This window comes from Oreochromis aureus, linkage group 15, assembly GCF_013358895.1.
Source record: "Oreochromis aureus strain Israel breed Guangdong linkage group 15, ZZ_aureus, whole genome shotgun sequence".
NCBI lineage: Eukaryota > Metazoa > Chordata > Actinopteri > Cichliformes > Cichlidae > Oreochromis > Oreochromis aureus.
In genome coordinates, this window is record NC_052956.1 from 6719766 (window position 1) to 6742853 (window position 23088).

General features: G+C 38.9%; 1 protein-coding gene across 35 annotated transcripts in view; it reads right to left on the minus strand.

Annotated features, from left to right (window-relative positions):
• Positions 1-23088, minus strand: part of LOC116309553 (serine/arginine repetitive matrix protein 1-like) — a 77097-nt gene that overhangs the window by 30364 nt on the left and 23645 nt on the right. For 7 of the 35 annotated variants that reach the window (XM_039598931.1, XM_039598948.1, XM_039598933.1 and 4 more), the window contains 18 exons: positions 19799-19855; positions 19612-19686; positions 19398-19466; positions 19211-19285; positions 17485-17541; positions 17298-17372; positions 15632-15688; positions 15445-15519; positions 13725-13781; positions 13538-13612; positions 10824-10880; positions 10637-10711; positions 8918-8974; positions 8731-8805; positions 6031-6087; positions 5844-5918; positions 4128-4184; positions 3941-4015 (listed from right to left, as the gene is read on the minus strand). In XM_039598931.1, coding sequence (XP_039454865.1) covers positions 3941-4015; positions 4128-4184; positions 5844-5918; positions 6031-6087; positions 8731-8805; positions 8918-8974; positions 10637-10711; positions 10824-10880; positions 13538-13612; positions 13725-13781; positions 15445-15519; positions 15632-15688; positions 17298-17372; positions 17485-17541; positions 19211-19285; positions 19398-19466; positions 19612-19686; positions 19799-19855 — 1200 coding nt within the window. Of the gene's footprint in view, positions 1-536; positions 612-3726; positions 3796-3940; positions 4016-4127; positions 4185-5843; positions 5919-6030; positions 6088-8730; positions 8806-8917; positions 8975-10636; positions 10712-10823; positions 10881-13537; positions 13613-13724; positions 13782-15444; positions 15520-15631; positions 15689-17297; positions 17373-17484; positions 17542-19210; positions 19286-19397; positions 19467-19611; positions 19687-19798; positions 19856-23088 lie in introns of all 35 variants that reach the window. The other 28 variants (XM_039598943.1, XM_039598965.1, XM_039598964.1 and 25 more) reach the window with 22 other exon arrangements.

Genomic DNA, 23088 nt, shown 5'->3' on the forward strand with positions numbered 1-23088 from the left:
AACAACACAGTAGAGTGAAATTAAACTATGTGGAATACAGTGAAAAAAGAGCATCATTCAGTGAGTGGAAAGAATTTATTAAAATAGCATAAAACAACCCCCCCAAACTCTTTTTGAAAATTACTGGAGTGAATAAGACACCTTTCTGAGTCTTTTTATATAGATTCTTCAATTTAACAGATTCATATTTTTAAGCATTTCGGGTCACCTTAATGTAAAATAAATATGTTATAAAATGCTAGAAAACAATATATGCACTCAGGGAAATATACATTTTACAATATGCAACTAAAATTAAGTGGTTCATGGCTAATTTTAAGGATTTATTTTTCAATACAATTCTTTGAGTTTTAAAAACATTCATTTATAGAGGAGAAGCAAAACATAAAGATTCTACCCTAGAGTAATCTAGAGTTAGATTTTAGATGTTTTTAAATACATAATAAGTGAATATTGAATTCTATTCCAACTAGAGTTGTAAACCTTAACACCAAGTGACACAGCCTTATAATTAAGGAGTGCAGAGGTAAATTTACCTTGTCTTTTCTGTGGCTGGACATAGGTGGAAATAAAAGAGAGCCTAGAAAGACTCCGGCTCCTGCTACTGCAATCTGACAGTCACGTAAAACAGCAGTAAAGAATTAGAAAAACATGTATGTCATTTGAGCGTAAAGTTTAAAGAGTTAGATTAGTTAGATTTTTCTTCACTGGACCGGAGGGAACTAAAGAGTTTGACAAATAACCTGTTAAATACAGAGCTGTAATACATTTACTCCAAATTTAAAAAGACAAACAAACTTAAAAATGTATTTACAAATCATATTAACAGAAAATAAATATGGGGCATTTTGATCACTTCCAACATTATACAACTGTAAGAACAGTCTGTGAGTGTAAAACCTCAGAAAGAACACAACAAGAGTTTGCAGGTATTTGTGGAAGGCACGGTGAAATGACTGAAGGTGAAGACAAAATCTATCCTCTAAGTGGCAATATATCAGAATTTTGACTAGACAGCAACAATTCTCTGCTTTACCCGTTTCATGTGTTTCTAACTCATGTGTTTGAAGAACCTCGCTAACTTAACAGCAGCTGATTTTCTGGTGGGAACAAAATTAGATTAAACTTCTCGATTGTTTTCTGGATTTAAGGATGCAATCATTTCTTTAAGGTGAAATGTCATGAGAAACCACTAATTTTAAAAACTAATGATGTATTTATTTTATGAATGACATTCAACAGCATTTGAATTATTGACAAAAAGGTTTGTTATCCCTTTTCATTTGTCCATGCCATAGGCAGAACGGCATGTTAAGTGTCTGTGAAGGTTCTCAGTCATCCAGGTCAACAACTCTCTTTCCTGTCTCAGTTCCACCTCCACTGGCTCCCCCCAGGGCTGTGTGCTCTCCCCCCTGCTCTTCATCCTCTACACTGATGACTGCAGATCCACACGGCCCAACTGTCACCTGGTGAAATATGCTGACGACACAGTTCTCCTGTCACTGCTGTCAGGCCCCTCACAACACCACGGGCCTGCTCTTCAGGAGATTGTAGAGTGTTGTGACAGCTCCAAACTTGAACTGAACGTGAGCAAAACCAAAGAGGTTGTGGTGACCTTTTCCAGTAGGCAGAGGGATCTGGCTGCTTCAGTCACCACCACCATCCATGGGAAGCCAGTGGAGGTAGTTGAGGAGTGCAAATACCTGGGAACCATCTTTGACAACCTCCTGAAATTCTCTGCCAACACAGAGGAGATTCTCAGGAGGTGCCACCAATGGCTATACCTTCTTAGGAAACTCAACTCCTTTGGAGTCAGCACACCCATCATGATGACTTTTTACTATGCCTTCCTGAAAAGCATCATGACCTTCTCCATTACCTGCTGGTTTCACTCCCTCAGCCTTCAGAACAGGAACAGACTGCAGCACACGGCATCAGTGTGCTCTAAAATCATTGGCCTGCCTGTCAGAACTCTGGCACAGGTTTTCAGCTAACAGGCCCTTAGACAGGCAGCCAAAATCATCAATGACCCCTCTCACATTCTTCACCCCCGCATTTCAGTGGCTCCCCTCTGGGCGGTGCCTCCGCTGCATTTCCTGCAGGACTGAGGGGAGGAGAGCCACCTTTGTTCCCAAAGCCACTCTGCTTTTTAACTCCAGCCGATAAGACCATTTCCCACACCAGAAACATAAACTACTCTATACTCTGGTTATACTGCCGACACTTTATTCACTTTTAGTCACTTAGAGTTATTTATTCACCTATTCAGTCACTTTAATTTTAAAATTTTCTCTGATTCAGATTCTGAGGTCATCGTAGTCTAAGGAGCTTGGAAAGAAAAGCGTCTGGACTTCTTTAAGTTGCTTGAAGATGTTTCACCTCTCATCTGAGAAGTTTCTTCACTTCTAAGGTCAAATGGTGGAGAGTCTCAGATTTAAGCCCTATGGGAGTGTCTCCCAAGAGGGACATGGACCCCCTAATGATCCTCTACCTAATCACACAAGTCAAGGTGTGAAAATGGGTGTAGGTCACAATCAGCCAAGTTTCGGGTGAGCTCATTGGGAAACCTCGCCCTACCCTATCGTGTGATTTCCTGAGATCAAAATGCCCAGGATGTGAGTGGAAATTAAGGTGTCTGCAAAGGGATCTCAAAACTGGATCATAGATGGCAGACAGTTGGTGTCGTAATCCACCGCCTCTGTTTAAAAATGGTCGTTCACAGTGGACATAGATGGCTTCTTTCACTCCTTCTACAATGGCATGTTAACTGAGACTACATATCTCTGTTATTTCTATTCTGTGGATTAATGTAAAAATAAATGTTTTAAAAGCAACCAAGACTGAGCCATGGTCCGGTATTCTGTCCCAGCCATGGCTTATGCAAATATAGCCTAAATATCGTATTTTCTGCACCATAGGGCGCACTTGAAATTCTTTAATTTTCTCAAAAATCGACAGTGCGCCTTATAATCCAGTGCACTTTATGTATGAATTCTGGTTGTGCTTACTAAACTCGAACCGATTTTATGTGGTACACGGTGCTCAAAAAGCTGTCAAAAAATGTTTTAGTATGACTTTGGTGAGCTACGAACCTGCACTGCTTAATGGATTGTCGGAGCATTACAGCTACTGTAGTCAGGAGTACTCTGGGTCCAAAACTCTGTCAGCTTCAGGTCTTAAAGTCAAACGAACACTGTGGCATCCCTCAGAGTTAAAAACTGTCTAAATTTTTTCATCTTTAATAAAATGATCAGCGTTGCTGCTTTACCAGGTGTAACAATTAAGTTTAACATGCAGGCATCCATGAAAACAGAATTTATTAAATTTAACAGAGTTAGAAGTTAGCAGGAAGATAAACCACATAAGGGGTGAATTCGCATACAAGAGTAAACACCACTAAAATCCTTACACTTACGTTAAGTTGAAGTGTGCTACCCTCTGTTAAAGCTTTGAATCCGCACTCATGAACTAAAGACACGTTAATATTAGGCTGATTATACAAATTCAGTTCATTATAATTCAATTTGTGGTTCTGTAGATTTTTTCTTGTTAGTTTGCGGCATAAACAGTAGTCCAGATGTTTCTGACACCTATACTTAATGTATCTAATGTATCTAATAAACATTCACATAAAACAGCATTAAAATTTAATAATAGACATACAAAGCTCCATATGCATGTGTCTGTGTGTCACTGAAATGTAAAGTAAAAGAAGGTGAGATTTACCTTGTTGTATTTGTGAAGAGTCACTAGTTTGGCTATTGTGGCGCTTCGCTGGACTACTTGAGAAAGAACCTGTTGGGTACAATGGCATAACACATTTACAATTTTTTTTTAAAAAGTTTCAAACTTTACATATTGAATATTTCCTGGAGTTGGATACCTTAACACCTGGTCAGTAATACAACCTTACATTCTAACAGTGAAGAGCTAAATTTACCTGGTCTTTTCTCTGGATGGTCTGGAGTGGAGGTAAGAGAGGGTGGGGACATCATTGCACTACTGGCAGTTATATCTAATAAACATTCACGTAAAACAGCATTAAAATGTAATAATAGTCATACATAGCTCCATATGCATGTGTCTGTGTGACATTGGAGTGTAAAGTCAAAGAAAGTGAAATTTACCTTGTTGTATTTGTGGAGGGTCACCAGTTTGGCTATTGTCACTACTTGACAAAGAACCTGTTAAGTACAAGGGCGAAACACATTTACAAGAAATATAAAACAAATCTTATGAATGTATGTAAACATCTTAACTGTACTCTAGTAATAATCATTGTTGGGCACGTTACTCTGAAAAAGTAATTAATTATAGTTACTAGTTACTTCTTCAAAAAAGTAGCTGAGTTAGTAACTGAGTTACAATATTCTAAAAGTAATTAATTACTTGAAAAGTAACTATTATGTTACTTTAAAAAAAACGTTTAACCCTCTGTGGTCCATTTTGACTACTTTTGATTTGACCTCTACATTTTACCTTTAAAACTATGTACTTTGCCTTGTTTGGTATCATTCTTTTCAGCACAACATCAAATGTCTGAATTTACAGTTATGTTTTCATTTTGACATACTGTATTAACAAAATTGATCTAAAACCAGACAAAAAACATAAAATCCGAGTAGAAAAAGTGATATTTTTTACTGTAACAACCACAAACATCTTTCTGCTGTCTTTCTCTCTCTCTCTCTCTCTCCCTCTCTCTCTCTCGCCGTCACTCCTGAAACTTCCCCCTCTTCCTAAACAACCAAATTTCATGTTGCCATATCATTCTTTGATTGGTTGACATGGTACAGTTTTCCACCAACACCAACGGGCTGTTTTTGTGGGGGGTTGGTCATAAGCAGAGAGTGCTTGCTAGCGCTGTCCTTAGACAGTAAACGTGACGAAACTATTGAGGACAAAATGCCGCGTATATATTGTTTATCATGACTCTGGTTTTACGTGGCCTATCAACACAATTTAAAAAGTGGTATATATCACCTTGTTGCTTTGTAATCTTGAAGTGGTCATGTGATTGGCTTACCACGACTACTTTATTCTTCCTCAGTCAAACAGCAGCACTCATGTGATTGTTTTGCCCCCTTAGCTCCAGGTGTTGTGCCAAAAAGTGATCGTCTGCCAGAAAGTGATTGCCGCGCAGCTGCATAAAGCTGTTGCGCCCAGATTACTTACAGCTACTTCTGTGCAACTGATATAAGGTGAGGTAAGCTGAAGACAGCTTCAACCGTCTGTTTAAAAATACTAAAGCGACCGCAAAGCATTTTCTTGTTAGTAACGGTAACGGCGTTGTAACGATAGCAATAGTAATTAGTTAGATTACTCGTTACTGAAAAAAGTAACGCCGTTATTCCCGTCACTGGTAATAATTTACCATATAGTCATATACCATAGTTATATACTATATGTAAGGGGATTCTGCAAATCATTTACACTTTGTTGTAATACCACTAAAAGTTGACTCTGGAACATTTAGCAGCAAGAAAATTTTACGACTGCACTTGTCAGACAGCAGGCATCTATTCACGATACCATGCTGGAATTCACAGAGCTCCTGAGAGCGACACATTTTTTCAGAAATGTCTGTAGAAGCAGTCTCCATGGTTAGGTGCTTGATTTTATACACCTGTGACAATGGAAGTGATTAGAACACCTGAATTCAATCATCTGGATGGGTGAGTGAATACCTTTGGCAATATAGTGTGTATAAGCGTGTAATGAGTTAGATTTTTGAGATTTTTTTACATATAATAAGTGAATATTGAATATTGGCTGGAGTTGGAAACCCTAACACCTGGTCAGTAATACAACCTTACATTCTAACAGTGAAGAGCTAAATTTACCTGGTTTTTCCTCTGGATGGTCTGGAGTGGAGGTAGGAGAGGGTGGGGACATCATTGCACTACTAGCAATTATATCTAATAAACATTCACGTAAAACAGCATTAAAATTTAATAATAGCCATACAAAGCTCCATATGCATGTGTCTGTGTGACATTGGAGTGTAAAGTCAAAGAAAGTGAAATTTACCTTGTTGTATTTGTGGAGGGTCACCAGTTTGGCTATTGTGACTACTTGACAAAGATCCTGTTGAGTACAAGGGCATAACACATTTACAAGAAATAAAAAACAAATCTTATGAATGTATGTAAAAATCTTAACTGTACTGTAGTAATAATTTACCATATAGTCATATACCGTAGTTATATACTATATTTAAGGGGTTTCTGAAAATCTATCCAGTGAATGACAACATAGCAGAACTTTGATAGACTTTACCTTTTCCATATGTTTGTGATTCATGTAAGTAAATCGATTTGGCTGAGATTAACAAAATTTAACATTTGAAAGCAGACTGTGAACGTAACACCAGCGGATTTTGTGGCAGGAACATAAATCAGATATAATTTCACAGATGTCTGCTGTTTTTACGAACAATTCTAACCAGTGAGAAATACATAAAATCAACTGAAGGTAAGCCCACAGCGTTTGAATTACTGACTAAAATAATGGATGCCTGTTAATCTGTCCAAGACATGGAGAGAATGACATGTTAATTGAGCCTTCATGTCTGTGTGCATATATATATATATATATATATATATATATATATATATATATATATATATATATATATATATATATATATACAGTGTTGGGAAGGTTACTTTTAAAATGTATTCCACTACAGAATACTGAATACATGCCCCAAAATGTATTCTGTAACGTATTCCGTTACGTTACTCAATGAGAGTAACGTATTCTGAATACTTTGGAATACTTAATATATTATCATGCTGTTTACAACTACGTGAATGTACTATTGCTGTGATTTATTACTGATACTGAAGGTCCGCGACTCCGAAACGTAGTAAAGGGACCTCTGGCTAATACGTCGGGTTCGTGTCAGGCTGGTAGCGAAAACTAGCTTTACTTTGTTGTCTGGGTCAACTTTGCTTGCCAGAGACAGAGAGAGCGTTGAAAGGCTGCTCCAACGGAACTTATTTTTTCCGGAGGAAAACACGAACACAGCGTACAGTCGAATCTTAATAGCTTACTTACAGCTGGGCTTGTCAGGCACTCTTCTTGGCTGCAGTGGTTATTATTATATTTACATGCTTCCAGCTCCCGTTTTTGCTCCGTGACAGCTCGGACTTTTCCTTTCTCTCCTCCCTCGCTCACAGACACATAACGGGTATGGTAGTCCATTCTCGCTGCAGCACGGACTACACTGCCCATGAGGCTACATGCTTTAGAGCCATGCCTGTAGCATTCTGCCTTTTAGCTTAGCACAACAACAACAACAACAAAGCGCTCTCTCACCCAGGAAACACGCAGAGAGAGCGTCACCCTGTAACCATGGCAACCGTAATGCTGCCGCCTGGAACAACAGAACGTAGCTGTCAAACAAACCCAAACAGTCCTGACCAGCGACAATATGAAACAGGAAGTACCGCCGTGTAATCCATTTATTTCAACAAAGTAACTGTATTCTGAATACCACCTTTTTAAACGGTAACTGTAACGGAATACAGTTACTCATATTTTGTATTCTGAATACGTAACGGCGGTACATGTATTCCGTTACTCCCCAACACTGTATATATATATATATTGCACATTTTAGCCGCAATGTTTAGGAGTGAAACAGAAGATGGCAGCACTGCATGTACAAGGATGCCAGCTGCCGTTAAACCCCGAAGAAGAAGAAGCTGTGTCCCAGAATTCATAGCGCGGCCCTGCTCAGTTTCCAACAATGGCGGCAGCTAGTTAGCTTTAATGTTACTCTTATTATTCTTTCTGGGTCACAAAATAAATGTTTAACATATTTTCAGGCGAGAATGTAGCTGTGTAAACCTCAAATATCTGCTCAGTTTATCAAGACATCACATATTTTCAAAAGCACCCCGACTTTTTTAGAGACGTCTGTTACCCACCAGCTCGATAGCTAGCCGTGGTTCAAGGCTCACTAGAGCCGGTGAGAACACCGGACTCCCGGCAAATCGTTTTCAAACCCACCGCCGTCTTTCGCTACTCAGGTTAAACATGATATATAAGTCACTTAGATAACTTAAAAAATTTTATTTTTTGGTTTTTTCAGTATTTTATTTGTTCCTGAGTAAATCGGTTTGGCTGAGATTAAAGTTATAGTTTTTACACAGCTGAATAAACGTCAAGCAGACAACTGATTATCAGAAGTGTGAGATGCTCGAGAATATACTCTGGTGTCCTGTTATATTTTAGATAGCAAGGAGCAGACGGCTGAGTTTATTAAACTCCACCGAAACAATCTGCAAATTTCATTAAAATTTAATAAACTATCATCTTGTCTTTATTTTTAGTTAGCACCTTAAACACTTAAAGCTGTAAGCTAATGATAGTTATATAAGAGCAGATGCATGCTGATGCAATAAGCTGTAGGTTGTACGTCCAATGGATGCATGATCTGATTAGTCGACTAATCGCAAAAATAATTGGTGACTAGTCGACTATCAAAGTAATCGTTTGTGGCAGCCCTATTTAGCAGCAAGAAAATTTTATGACTGCACTTGTCAGACAGCAGGCATCTATTCACAATACCATGCTGGAATTCACAGAGCTCCTGAGAGTGACACATTTTTTCAGAAATGTCTGTCGAAGCAGTCTGCATGGCTAGGTGCTTGATTTTATACACCTGTGACCTGGTCAGTAATACAACCTTACATTCTAACAATGAAGAGCTAAATTTACCTGGTCTTTTCTCTGGATGGTCTGGAGAGGAGGTAAGAGAGGGTGGGGACATCATTGCACTACTGGCAGTTATATCTAATAAACATTAACGTAAAACAGCATTAAAATTTAATAATAGCCATACATAGCTCCATATGCATGTGTCTGTGTGACATTGGAGTGTAAAGTCAAAGAAAGTGAAATTTACCTTGTTGTATTTGTGGAGGGTCACCAGTTTGGCTATTGTGACTACTTGACAAAGATCCTGTTGAGTACAAGGGCGAAACACATTTACAAGAAATATAAAACAAATCTTATGAATGTATCTAAAAATCTTAACTGTACTCTAGTAATAATCATTGTTGGGCACGTTACTCTGAAAAAGTAATTAATTATAGTTACTAGTTACTTCTTCAAAAAAGTAGCTGAGTTAGTAACTGAGTTACAATATTCTAAAAGTAATTAATTACTTGAAAAGTAACTATTATGTTACTTTAAAAAACGTTTAACCCTCTGTGGTCCATTTTGACTACTTTTGATTTGACCTCTACATTTTACCTTTAAAAACTATGTACTTTGCCTTGTTTGGTATCATTCTTTTCAGCACAACCTCAAATGTCTGAATTTACAGTTATGTTTTCATTTTGACATACTGTATTAACAAAATTGATCTAAAACCAGACAAAAAACATAAAATCCGAGTAGAAAAAGTGATATTTTTTACTGTAACAACCACAAACATTTTTCTGCTGTCTTTCTCTCTCTCTCTCTCTCTCTCTCTCTCTCTCGTCACTCCTGAAACTTCCCCTCTTCCTAAACAACCAAATTTCATGTTGCCATATCATTTTTGATTGGTTGACATGGTACAGTTTTCCACCAACACCAACGGGCTGTTTTTTGTGGCGGGTTTTTTTTTTTGGTCATAAGCAGAGAGTACTTGCTAGCGCTGTCCTTAGACAGTAAACGTGACGAAACTATTGAGGAAAAAATGCCGCGTATATATTGTTTATCATGACTCTGGTTTTACGTGGCCTATCAACACAATTTAAAAAGTGGTATATATCACCTTGTTGCTTTGTAATCTTGAAGTGGTCATGTGATTGGCTTACCACGACTACTTTATTCTTCCTCAGTCAAACAGCAGCACTCATGCGATTGTTTTGCCCCTTAGCTCCAGGTGTTGTGCCAAAAGTGATCGTCTGCCAGAAAGTGATTGCCCACAGCAGCTGCATAAAGCTGTTGCGCCCAGATTACTTACAGCTACTTCTGTGCAACTGATATAAGGTGAGGTAAGCTGAAGACAGCTTCAACCGTCTGTTTAAAAATACTAAAGCGACCGCAAAGCATTTTCTTGTTAGTAACGGTAACGGCGTTGTAACGATAGCAATAGTAATTAGTTAGATTACTCGTTACTGAAAAAAGTAACGCCGTTATTCCCGTCACTGGTAATAATTTACCATATAGTCATATACCATAGTTATATACTATATGTAAGGGGATTCTGCAAATCATTTACACTTTGTTGTAATACCACTAAAAGTTGACTCTGGAACGTTTAGCAGCAAGAAAATTTTATGACTGCACTTGTCAGACAGCAGGCATCTATTCACGATACCATGCTGGAATTCACAGAGCTCCTGAGAGCGACACATTTTTTCAGAAATGTCTGTAGAAGCAGTCTCCATGGTTAGGTGCTTGATTTTATACACCTGTGAGCATGGAAGTGATTAGAACACCTGAATTCAATCATCTGGATGGGTGAGTGAATACCTTTGGCAATATAGTGTGTATAAGAGTGTACTGAGTTAGATTTTTGAGATTTTTTTTACATATAATAAGTGAATATTGAATATTGGCTGGAGTTGGAAACCTTAACACCTGGTCAGTAATACAACCTTACATTCTAACAATGAAGAGCTAAATTTACCTGGTTTTTCCTCTGGATGGTCTGGAGTGGAGGTAAGAGAGGGTGGGGACATCACTGCACTACTAGCAATTATATCTAATAAACATTCACATAAAACAGCATTAAAATTTAATAATAGACATACAAAGCTCCATATGCATGTGTCTGTGTGACATTGGAGTGTAAAGTCAAAGAAAGTGAACTTTACCTTGTTGTATTTGTGGAGGGTCACCAGTTTGGCTATTGTGACTACTTGACAAAGAACCTGTCGAGTACAAGGGCGAAACACATTTACAAGAAATAAAAAACAAATCTTATGAATGTATGTAAAAATCTTAACTGTACTCTAGTAATAATTTACCATATAGTCATATACCATAGTTATATACTATATTTAAGGGGTTTCTGAAAATCTATCCAGTGAATGACAACATAGCAGAACTTTGATAGACTTTACCTTTTCCATATGTTTGTGATTCATGTAAGTAAATCGAATTGGCTGAGATTAACAAAATTTAACATTTGAAAGCAGACTGTGAACATAACACCAGCGGATTTTGTGGCAGGAACATAAATCAAATATAATTTCACAAATGTCTGCTGTTTTTACGAACAATTCTAACCAGTGAGAAATACATAAAATCAACTGAAGGTAAGCCCACAGCATTTGAATTACTGACTAAAATAATGGATGCCTGTTAATCTGTCAAGACATGGAGAGAATGACATGTTAATTGAGCCTTCATGTCTGTGTGCAATATATATATATATATGTATATATTGCACATTTTAGCCGCAATGTTTAGGAGTGAAACAGAAGATGGCAGCACTGCATGTACAAGGATGCCAGCTGCCGTTAAACCCCGAAGAAGAGGAAGCTGTGTCCCAGAATTCATAGCGCGGCCCTGCTCAGTTTCCAACAATGGCGGCAACTAGTTAGCTTTAATATGACTCTTATTATTCTTTCTGGGTCACAAAATAAATGTTTAACATATTTTCAGGCGAGAATGTAGCTGTGTAAACCTCAAATATCTGCTCAGTTTATCAAGACATCACATATTTTCAAAAGCACCCCGACTTTTTTAGAGACGTCTGTTACCCACCAGCTCGATAGCTAGCCGTGGTTCAAGGCTCACTAGAGCCGGTGAGAACACCGGACTCCCGGCAAATCGTTTTCAAACCCACCGCTGTCTTTCGCTACTCAGGTTAAACATGATGTACAAGTCACTTAGATAACTTAAAAAATTTTATTTTTTGGCTTTTTTTAGTATTTTATTTGTTCCTGAGTAAATCGGTTTGGCTGAGATTAAAGTTATAGTTTTTACACAGCTGAATAAACGTCAAGCAGACAGCTGATTATCAGAAGTGTGAGATGCTCCAGAATATACTCCGGTGTCCTGTTATATTTTAGATAGCAAGGAGCAGACGGCTGAGTTTATTAAACTCCACTGAAACAATCTGCAAATGTCATTAAAATTTAATAAACTATCATCTTGTCTTTATTTTTAGTTAGCACCTTAAACACTTAAAGCTGTAAGCTAATGATAGTTATATAAGAGCAGATGCATGCTGATGCAATAAGCTGTAGGTTGTACGTCCAATGGATGCATGATCTGATTAGTCGACTAATCGCAAAAATAATTGGTGACTAGTCGACTATCAAAGTAATCGTTTGTGGCAGCCCTATTTAGCAGCAAGAAAATTTTATGACTGCACTTGTCAGACAGCAGGCATCTATTCACAATACCATGCTGGAATTCACAGAGCTCCTGAGAGCAACACATTTTTTCAGAAATGTCTGTCGAAGCAGTCTGCATGGCTAGGTGCTTGATTTTATACACCTGTGACCTGGTCAGTAACACAACCTTACATTCTAACCAGTGTTGGTCAAGTTACTTGAAAAAAGTAATCAGTTACTAATTACTGATTACTTCCCCCAAAAAGTAATCCCGTTACTTTACTGATTACTTATTTTCAAAAGTAATCGATTACTTAGTTACTTAGTTACTTAGTTACTTTTTAAAAACACGATTTACAACCTGAATAGGTGATAAAGCGATAGATCTTTCAGCCCAATTCTACTTTTTCTGCATAATTCATCATACAAAATGTAATCAAATGGAAAAGTCTCTTTTTAAAACTTGTTTTATTAGTTTTAATCTTTTAACTTTATGCATCAAGCAAAAATTAAATTATATGCAACATTCTCTGACTGGAAGAAATTTGTTTAACATTTAAACCTATTTTCTGCACATTCCAGCACATAAAATAAAATATTTTTTTGTGTTTACACTCACTCTTTCAAATAGATGCAAGTAAAACACAGCAGAAAATAAATAAAATCAAAGACTAGCGGTCCTGTTGCTCTATTTTCACCTGTAAAGCAGGACTGGGGTAGGCGGAGGAGGTTTACCCTGGTGCAGGTGTGCCGCAGCGGTCAGTGGAAGAATCCATGAGTTTCTCTGTGAATTTCACATTACGTCGTAGTACACTCGGTGCTTGCTTGGAAGTTTAGGGTTTTTTCGCTGTAAAAAGAAGTTTTCTTCCACGCACAACGGACACTAATGTTTTTGTCACTTTTTATGGAATCAAACTCAAAATAAGGTCAGTACTTCCACGCTTTAAACGCTGCATGCTACACTCTGTCCCGCACTCGATATATTATGATCTGCAGACAGCTGTTGTCACGAACGTCGCACTCGCTTACGTCACTGTCATGAGACGTTCTCGCAAAAAAATCACGGTTTTAGTAACGCAGTAACGCAGCGTTCCTACGTGAAAGTAACGGTAATCTAATTACCGTTTTGCAATAGTAATCCCCCATTACTCGTTACTTGAAAAAAGTAATCAGATTACAGTAACGCGTTACAAGTAACGCGTTACTGCCCATCTCTGATTCTAACAATGAAGAGCTAAATTTACCTGGTCTTTTCTCTGGATGGTCTGGAGAGGAGGTAGGAGAGGGTGGGGACATCATTGCACTACTGGCAGTTATATCTAATAAACATTAACGTAAAACAGCATTAAAATTTAATAATAGCCATACATAGCTCCATATGCATGTGTCTGTGTGACATTGGAGTGTAAAGTAAAAGAAAGTGAAATTTACCTTGTTGTATTTGTGGAGGGTCACCAGTTTGGCTATTGTGACTACTTGACAAAGAACCTGTTGAGTACAAGGGCGAAACACATTTACAAGATATAAAAAACAAATCTTATGAATGTATGTAAAAATCTTAACTGTACTCTAGTAATAATCATTGTTGGGCATGTTACTCTGAAAAAGTAATTAATTATAGTTACTAGTTACTTCTTCAAAAAAGTAGCTGAGTTAGTAACTGAGTTACAATATTCTAAAAGTAATTAATTACTTGAAAAGTAACTATTGCGTTACTTTAAAAAAACGTTTAACCCTCTGTGGTCCATTTTGACTACTTTTGATTTGACCTCTACATTTTACCTTTAAAAACTATGTACTTTGCCTTGTTTGGTATCATTCTTTTCAGCACAACCTCAAATGTCTGAATTTACAGTTATGTTTTCATTTTGACATACTGTATTAACAAAATTGATCTAAAACCAGACAAAAAACATAAAATCCGAGTAGAAAAAGTGATATTTTTTACTGAAACAACCACAAACATTTTTCTGCTGTCTTTCTCTCGCTCTCTCTCTCTCTCTCTCCCTCTCTCTCTCTCGCCGTCACTCCTGAAACTTCCCCCTCTTCCTAAACAACCAAATTTCATGTTGCCATATCATTTTTTGATTGGTTGACATGGTACAGTTTTCCACCAACACCAACGGGCTGTTTTTTGTGGGGTTTTTTTTTTTGCTCATAAGCAGAGAGTACTTGCTAGCGCTGTCCTTAGACAGTAAACGTGACGAAACTATTGAGGACAAAATGCCGCGTATATATTGTTTATCATGACTCTGGTTTTACGTGGCCTATCAACACAATTTAAAAACTGGTATATATCACCTTGTTGCTTTGTAATCTTGAAGTGGTCATGTGATTGGCTTACCACGACTACTTTATTCTTCCTCAGTCAAACAGCAGCACTCATGCGATTGTTTTGCCCCTTAGCTCCAGGTGTTGTGCCAAAAGTGATCGTCTGCCAGAAAGTGATTGCAGCTGCATAAAGCTGTTGCGCCCAGATTACTTACAGCTACTTCTGTGCAACTGACATAAGGTGAGGTAAGCTGAAGACAGCTTCAACCGTCTGTTTAAAAATACTAAAGCGACCGCAAAGCATTTTCTTGTTAGTAACGGTAACGGCGTTGTAACGATAGGAATAGTAATTAGTTAGATTACTCGTTACTGAAAAAATAACGCCGTTATTCCGTCACTGGTAATAATTTACCATATAGTCATATACCATAGTTATATACTATATGTAAGGATTCTGCAAATCATTTACACTTTGTTGTAATACCACTAAAAGTTGACTGTGGAATATTTAGCAGCAAGAAAATTTTATGACTGCACTTGTCAGACAGCAGGCATCTATTCACGATACCATGCTGGAATTCACAGAGCTCCTGAGAGCGACACATTTTTTTCAGAAATGTCTGTAGAAGCAGTCTCCATGGTTAGGTGCTTTATTTTATACACCTGTGAGCATGGAAGTGATTAGAACACCTGAATTCAATCATCTGGATGGGTGAGTGAATACCTTTGGCACTATAGTGTGTATAAGAGTGTACTGAGTTAGATTTTTGAGATTTTTTAACATATAATAAGTGAATATTGAATATTGGCTGGAGTTGGAAACCATAACACCTGGTCAGTAATACAACCTTACATTCTAACAATGAAGAGCTAAATTTACCTGATCTTTCCTCTGGATGGTCTCGAGTGGAGGTAGGAGAGGGTGGGGACATCATTGCACTACTAGCAGTTATATCTAATAAACATTCACGTAAAACAGCATTAAAATTTAATAATAGCCATACATAGCTCCATATGCATGTGTCTGTGTGACATTGGAGTGTAAAGTCAAAGAAAGTGAAATTTACCTTGTTGTATTTGTGGAGGGTCACCAGTTTGGCTATTGTCACTACTTGACAAAGAACCTGTTGAGTACAAGGGCGAAACACATTTACAAGAAATAAAAAACAAATCTTATGAATGTATGTAAAAATCTTAACTGTACTGTAGTAATAATTTACCATATAGTCATATACCATAGTTATATACTATATTTAAGGGGTTTCTGAAAATCTATCCTGTGAATGACAACATAGCAGAACTTTGATAGACTTGACCTTTTCCATGTGTTTGTGATTCATGTACAAAATTTAACATTTGAAAGCAGACTGTGAACGTAACACCAGCGGATTTTGTGGCAGGAACATAAATCAAATATAATTTCACAAATGTCTGCTGTTTTTACGAACAATTCTAACCAGTGAGAAATACATAAAATCAACTGAAGGTAAGCCCACAGCATTTGAATTACTGACTAAAATAATGGATGCCTGTTAATCTGTCAAGACATGGAGAGAATGACATGTTAATTGAGCCTTCATGTCTGTGTGCAATATATATATATATATATGTATATATTGCACATTTTAGCCGCAATGTTTAGGAGTGAAACAGAAGATGGCAGCACTGCATGTACAAGGATGCCAGCTGCCGTTAAACCCCAAAGAAGAAGAAGCTGTGTCCCAGAATTCATAGCGCGGCCCTGCTCAGTTTCCAACAATGGCGGCAACTAGTTAGCTTTAATGTTACTCTTATTATTCTTTCTGGGTCACAAAATAAATGTTTAACATATTTTCAGGCGAGAATGTAGCTGTGTAAACCTCAAATATCTGCTCAGTTTATCAAGACATCACATATTTTCAAAAGCACCCCGACTTTTTTAGAGACGTCTGTTACCCACTAGCTCGATAGCTAGCCGTGGTTCAAGGCTCACTAGAGTGGGTGAGAACACCGGACTCCCGGCAAATCGTTTTCAAACCCACCGCTGTCTTTCGCTACTCAGGTTAAACATGATGTACAAGTCACTTAGATAACTTAAAAAATTTTATTTTTTGGCTTTTTTTAGTATTTTATTTGTTCATGAGTAAATCGGTTTGGCTGAGATTAAAGTTATAGTTTTTACACAGCTGAATAAACGTCAAGCAGACAACTGATTATCAGAAGTGTGAGATGCTCGAGAATATACTCCGGTGTCCTGTTATATTTTAGATAGCAAGGAGCAGACGGCTGAGTTTATTAAACTCCACCGAAACAATCTGCAAATGTCATTAAAATTTAATAAACTATCATCTTGTCTTTATTTTTAGTTAGCACCTTAAACACTTAAAGCTGTAAGCTAATGATAGTTATATAAGAGCAGATGCATGCTGATGCAATAAGCTGTAGGTTGTACGTCCAATGGATGCATGATCTGATTAGTCGACTAATCGCAAAAATAATTGGTGACTAGTCGACTATCAAAGTAATCGTTTGTGGCAGCCCTATTTAGCAGCAAGAAAATTTTATGACTGCACTTGTCAGACAGCAGGCATCTATTCACAATACCATGCTGGAATTCACAGAGCTCCTGAGAGCAACACATTTTTTCAGAAATGTCTGTCGAAGCAGTCTGCATGGCTAGGTGCTTGATTTTATACACCTGTGACCTGGTCAGTAACACAACCTTACATTCTAACAGTGAAGAGCTAAATTTACCTGGTCTTTTCACTGGATGGTCTGGAGAGGAGGTAGGAGAGGGTGGGGACATCATTGCACTACTGGCAGTTATATCTAATAAACATTCACGTAAAACAGCATTAAAATTTAATAATAGCCATACATAGCTCCATATGCATGTGTCTGTGTGACATTGGAGTGTAAAGTCAAAGAAAGTGAAATTTACCTTGTTGTATTTGTGGAGGGTCACCAGTTTGGCTATTGTCACTACTTGACAAAGAACCTGTTGAGTACAAGGGCGAAACACATTTACAAGATATAAAAAACAAATCTTATGAATGTATGTAAACATCTTAACTGTACTGTAGTAATAATCATTGTTGGGCATGTTACTCTGAAAAAGTAATTAATTATAGTTACTAGTTACTTCTTCAAAAAAGTAGCTGAGTTAGTAACTGAGTTACAATATTCTAAAAGTAATTAATTACTTGAAAAGTAACTATTGCGTTACTTTAAAAAAACGTTTAACCCTCTGTGGTCCATTTTGACTACTTTTGATTTGACCTCTACATTTTACCTTTAAAAACTATGTACTTTGCCTTGTTTGGTATCATTCTTTTCAGCACAACCTCAAATGTCTGAATTTACAGTTATGTTTTCATTTTGACATACTGTATTAACAAAATTGATCTAAAACCAGACAAAAAACATAAAATCCGAGTAGAAAAAGTGATATTTTTTACTGTAACAACCACAAACATTTTTCTGCTGTCTTTCTCTCTCTCTCTCTCTCTCTCTCTCCCTCTCTCTCTCTCGCCGTCACTCCTGAAACTTCCCCCTCTTCCTAAACAACCAAATTTCATGTTGCCATATCATTTTTTGATTGGTTGACATGGTACAGTTTTCCACCAACACCAACGGGCTGTTTTTTGTGGGGTTTTTTTTTTTTGCTCATAAGCAGAGAGTGCTTGCTAGCGCTGTCCTTAGACAGTAAACGTGACGAAACTATTGAGGACAAAATGCCGCGTATATATTGTGTATCATGACTCTGGTTTTACGTGGCCTATCAACACAATTTAAAAACTGGTATATATCACCTTGTTGCTTTGTAATCTTGAAGTGGTCATGTGATTGGCTTACCACAACTACTTTATTCTTCCTCAGTCAAACAGCAGCACTCATGCGATTGTTTTGCCCCCTTAGCTCCAGGTGTTGTGCCAAAAAGTGATCGTCTGCCAGAAAGTGATTGCAGCTGCATAAAGCTGTTGCGCCCAGATTACTTACAGCTACTTCTGTGCAACTGACATAAGGTGAGGTAAGCTGAAGACAGCTTCAACCGTCTGTTTAAAAATACTAAAGCGACCGCAAAGCATTTTCTTGTTAGTAACGGTAACGGCGTTGTAACGATAGGAATAGTAATTAGTTAGATTACTCGTTACTGAAAAAAGTAACGCCGTTATTCCCGTCACTGGTAATAATTTACCATATAGTCATATACCATAGTTATATACTATATGTAAGGGGATTCTGCAAATCATTTACACTTTGTTGTAATACCACTAAAAGTTGACTGTGGAATATTTAGCAGCAAGAAAATTTTATGACTGCACTTGTCAGACAGCAGGCATCTATTCACGATACCATGCTGGAATTCACAGAGCTCCTGAGAGCGACACATTTTTTCAGAAATGTCTGTAGAAGCAGTCTCCATGGTTAGGTGCTTTATTTTATACACCTGTGAGCATGGAAGTGATTAGAACACCTGAATTCAATCATCTGGATGGGTGAGTGAATACCTTTGGCACTATAGTGTGTATAAGAGTGTACTGAGTTAGATTTTTGAGATTTTTTAACATATAATAAGTGAATATTGAATATTGGCTGGAGTTGGAAACCATAACACCTGGTCAGTAATACAACCTTACATTCTGACAATGAAGAGCTAAATTTACCTGATCTTTCCTCTGGATGGTCTCGAGTGGAGGTAGGAGAGGGTGGGGACATCATTGCACTACTAGCAGTTATATCTAATAAACATTCACGTAAAACAGCATTAAAATTTAATAATAGCCATACATAGCTCCATATGCATGTGTCTGTGTGTCACTGAAATGTAAAGTAAAAGAAGGTGAGATTTACCTTGTTGTATTTGTGAAGAATCACTAGTTTGGTTATTGTGGCGCTTCGCTGGACTACTTGAGAAAGAACCTGTTGGGTACAATGGCATAACAGATTTATAAGAAATTTTTAAAAAGTTTAAAATTTTACATATTGAATATTTCCTGGAGTTGGATACCATAACACCTGGTCAGTAATACAACCTTACATTCTAACAATGAAGAGCTAAATTTACCTGGTCTTTTCTTTGGATGGTCTGGAGAGGAGGTAGGAGAGGGTGGGGACATCATTGCACTACTGGCAGTTATATCTAATAAACATTCACGTAAAACAGCATTAAAATTTAATAATAGCCATACATAGCTCCATATGCATGTGTCTGTGTGACATTGGAGTGTAAAGTCAAAGAAAGTGAAATTTACCTTGTTGTATTTGTGGAGGGTCACCAGTTTGGCTATTGTCACTACTTGACAAAGAACCTGTTGAGTACAAGGGCGAAACACATTTACAAGAAATAAAAAACAAATCTTATGAATGTATGTAAAAATCTTAACTGTACTCTAGTAATAATTTACCATATAGTCATATACCATAGTTATATACTATATTTAAGGGGTTTCTGAAAATCTATCCTGTGAATGACAACATAGCAGAACTTTGATAGACTTTACCTTTTCCATGTGTTTGTGATTCATGTACAAAATTTAACATTTGAAAGCAGACTGTGAACGTAACACCAGCGGATTTTGTGGCAAGAACATAAATCAGATATAATTTCACAGATGTCTGCTGTTTTTATGAACAATTCTAACCAGTGAGAAATACATAAAATCAACTGAAGGTAAGCCCACAGCATTTCAATTACTGACTAAAATAATGGATGCCTGTTAACCGGTCCAAGACATGGAGAGAATGACATGTTAATTGAGCCTTCATGTCTGTGTGCAATATATATATATATATATATATATATATATATATATATATATATATATATATATATATATATATATATATATATATATATATATATATATATATATATATATATATATAAATAAATATGACGGCATGCCGGCTCAGACGTCGCCCGGATCAACAAGGTCCGCGTCAGGTGTTGAGGAACCAGGGCACCCTGACGACAAGTGGGCTACTGGAACAAGAAGGCATCGGTGGGCAAGAGATGAAAACAGGGCGTTGTTGGAATGCTACTACGCAAGTAACCCTGGCGGAAGGGGTTACATGAATAGGATGAGGGGCCTATGGATTCTTCGATACCCAACATCCACAATGACGGCGAAACAACTAGTAGCTCAGTGTTCCAACATTCGAAAGAAGGGACTGCTATCACAGCTAGAGATTGACGAGGTACAACATAAATGCTACGGCAAGGAGGAGTCAGGGCGCCAGGTCGGGGAGATATCATCACCCCACCCCGAGACTGGGTACATAGCCCCAAGTGCGATAGGAGAAGGATCGTTGAGTGCGAGAGGAACTGACCTGAAAGATAGGATCATGGCCAAGCTTGAAACCTGGATCCCCGTGGCGGTTACCAAGATTACGTGAAGTACCCTCAGAAGGTCTGCTAGATGATGTTAATGCAGCACTACGGACGATACCTACAACCACGATTACCGACACTAACAAGCTGATCTACACTACGGCAGCAGTGATCAGTGAGATGCTTGGCTACAAGTTGAACAGCCACAAGGGGCAGTACCCTCCATGGAGAAGGAGGCTAGAGGGCAAGATCAAAGTAGCACGAAGGGAGGTTAGCCAACTAACGGAGTTGCAGAAAGGCGCGACAAAGAAGGTGCATAAGAAATACAGCAAGCTGTCCATACCGAGGCCTTGAAACTGCCAAGCAAAGACTCACAGCCTTGGCCAGCCGCTTGAGGAGGTACACCAGAGAGATAGAAGGCAGGAGAATAAACCAGCTGTTCTCCACAGAACCAGCAAAGGTGTACTCTCAGTGGCAAGGAACAATAAGAGAACAGCACCACCAAGGCTGGAGACGGAGCAATACTGGAAGAGCATATGGGAGAAGGACGCAACCCATAACGGCAATGCTCAGTGGCTAGTGGATCTGAGGGCAGACCACAGCAACCTCCTGAACAGGGTCCAGTAACCATCACAGTGGCAGATATCCAAGAAAGGGTCTCCAGTATGAAGAGTTGGACAGCACCAGGGCCCGACATGGTTCACGCCTACTGGCTGAAGAAGCTGACTGCACTCCACGGCGCGCCTGGCAGCACAAATGAACCAGCTGCTAGTTAACGAGAGACACCGGAATGGCTAACCGAAGGTCGGACGGTCCTGATCCCCAAGGACCCCAAGAAGGGACCGGTCCCATCCAACTACCGACCAATAACCTGCCTCAGTACTACATGGAAGCTCCTGTCAGGCATCATATCGGCTAAGATGAACAGGCACATGGGTCAATACATGAGCGGGGCACAGAAAGGGATTGGCAAGAATACCAGAGGCGCAAAACACCAGCTACTGGTAGACAGAACAGTCAGCCGAGACTGCAAGACCAGACTGACCAACCTGTGCACAGCCTGGATTGATTACAAGAAGGCCTATGACTCAATGCCCCACAGCTGGATACTGGAATGCCTAGAATTGTACAAGATCAACAGGACCCTAAGAGCCTTCATCAGGAACTCAATGGGGATGTGGCGTACAACACTAGAGGCCAACTCAAGCCCATAGCACAAGTCACCATCAAGTGCGGGATCTACCAAGGAGATGCTCTGTCCCCACTGCTGTTCTGCATAGGCCTGAACCCCTCAGTGAGATCATTAACAAGACTGGCTACGGATACCGACTACGAAACGGAGCGGTTGTCAGCCACCTCCTGTACATGGATGACATCAAGCTGTATGCCAAGAGTGAACGAGACATCGATTCACTGATCCACACTACCAGGCTATACAGCAATGACATTGGAATGTCGTTCGGACTGGAGAAGTGTAGTCGGATGGTAACAAAGAGAGGAAAGGTAGTCAGAACTGAGGGATCGAACTACCAGAAGGCAACATTGCAGACATAGAGGACAGTTACAAGTACCTGGGGATCCCGCGGGTGAATGGGAACCATGAAGAGGCCGCTAGGAAAGCTGCAACCACCAAGTACCTGCAGAGGGTCAGGCAAGTCCTGAGGAGCCAGCTGAACGGTAAGAACAAGATCCGGGCCATCAACACCTCGCCCTGCCCGTGATCAGGTACCCTGCTGGGGTAATAGGCTGGCCAAAGGAGGAGATAGAAGCCACTGACATAAAGACAAGAAAGCTCCTTACCATGCATGGAGGGTTTCACCCCAAGTCCAGCACCCTGAGGCTGTACGCTAAGCGGAAGGAAGGGGGCCGGGACTGGTGAGTGTCAGCACCACAGTCCAGGATGAGACAAGAAACATCCAAGAATACATTGGGAAGATGGCCCCAACTGACTGAGTGCTCAGTGAATACCTCAGGCAGCAGAAACCCAAGAAAGAGGAGGAGACGAGGAACCATCATGGAAGGACAGGCCCCTGCACGGTATGTACCACCGGCAGATAGAAGTGGTGGCTGATATCCAGAAATCCTACCAGTGGCTGGACAAAGCTGGACTGAAAGACAGCACAGAGGCACTAATCATGGCAGCACAAGAACAAGCTCTGAGTACAAGATCCATAGAGGCTGGGGTCTATCACACCAGGCAAGACCCCAGGT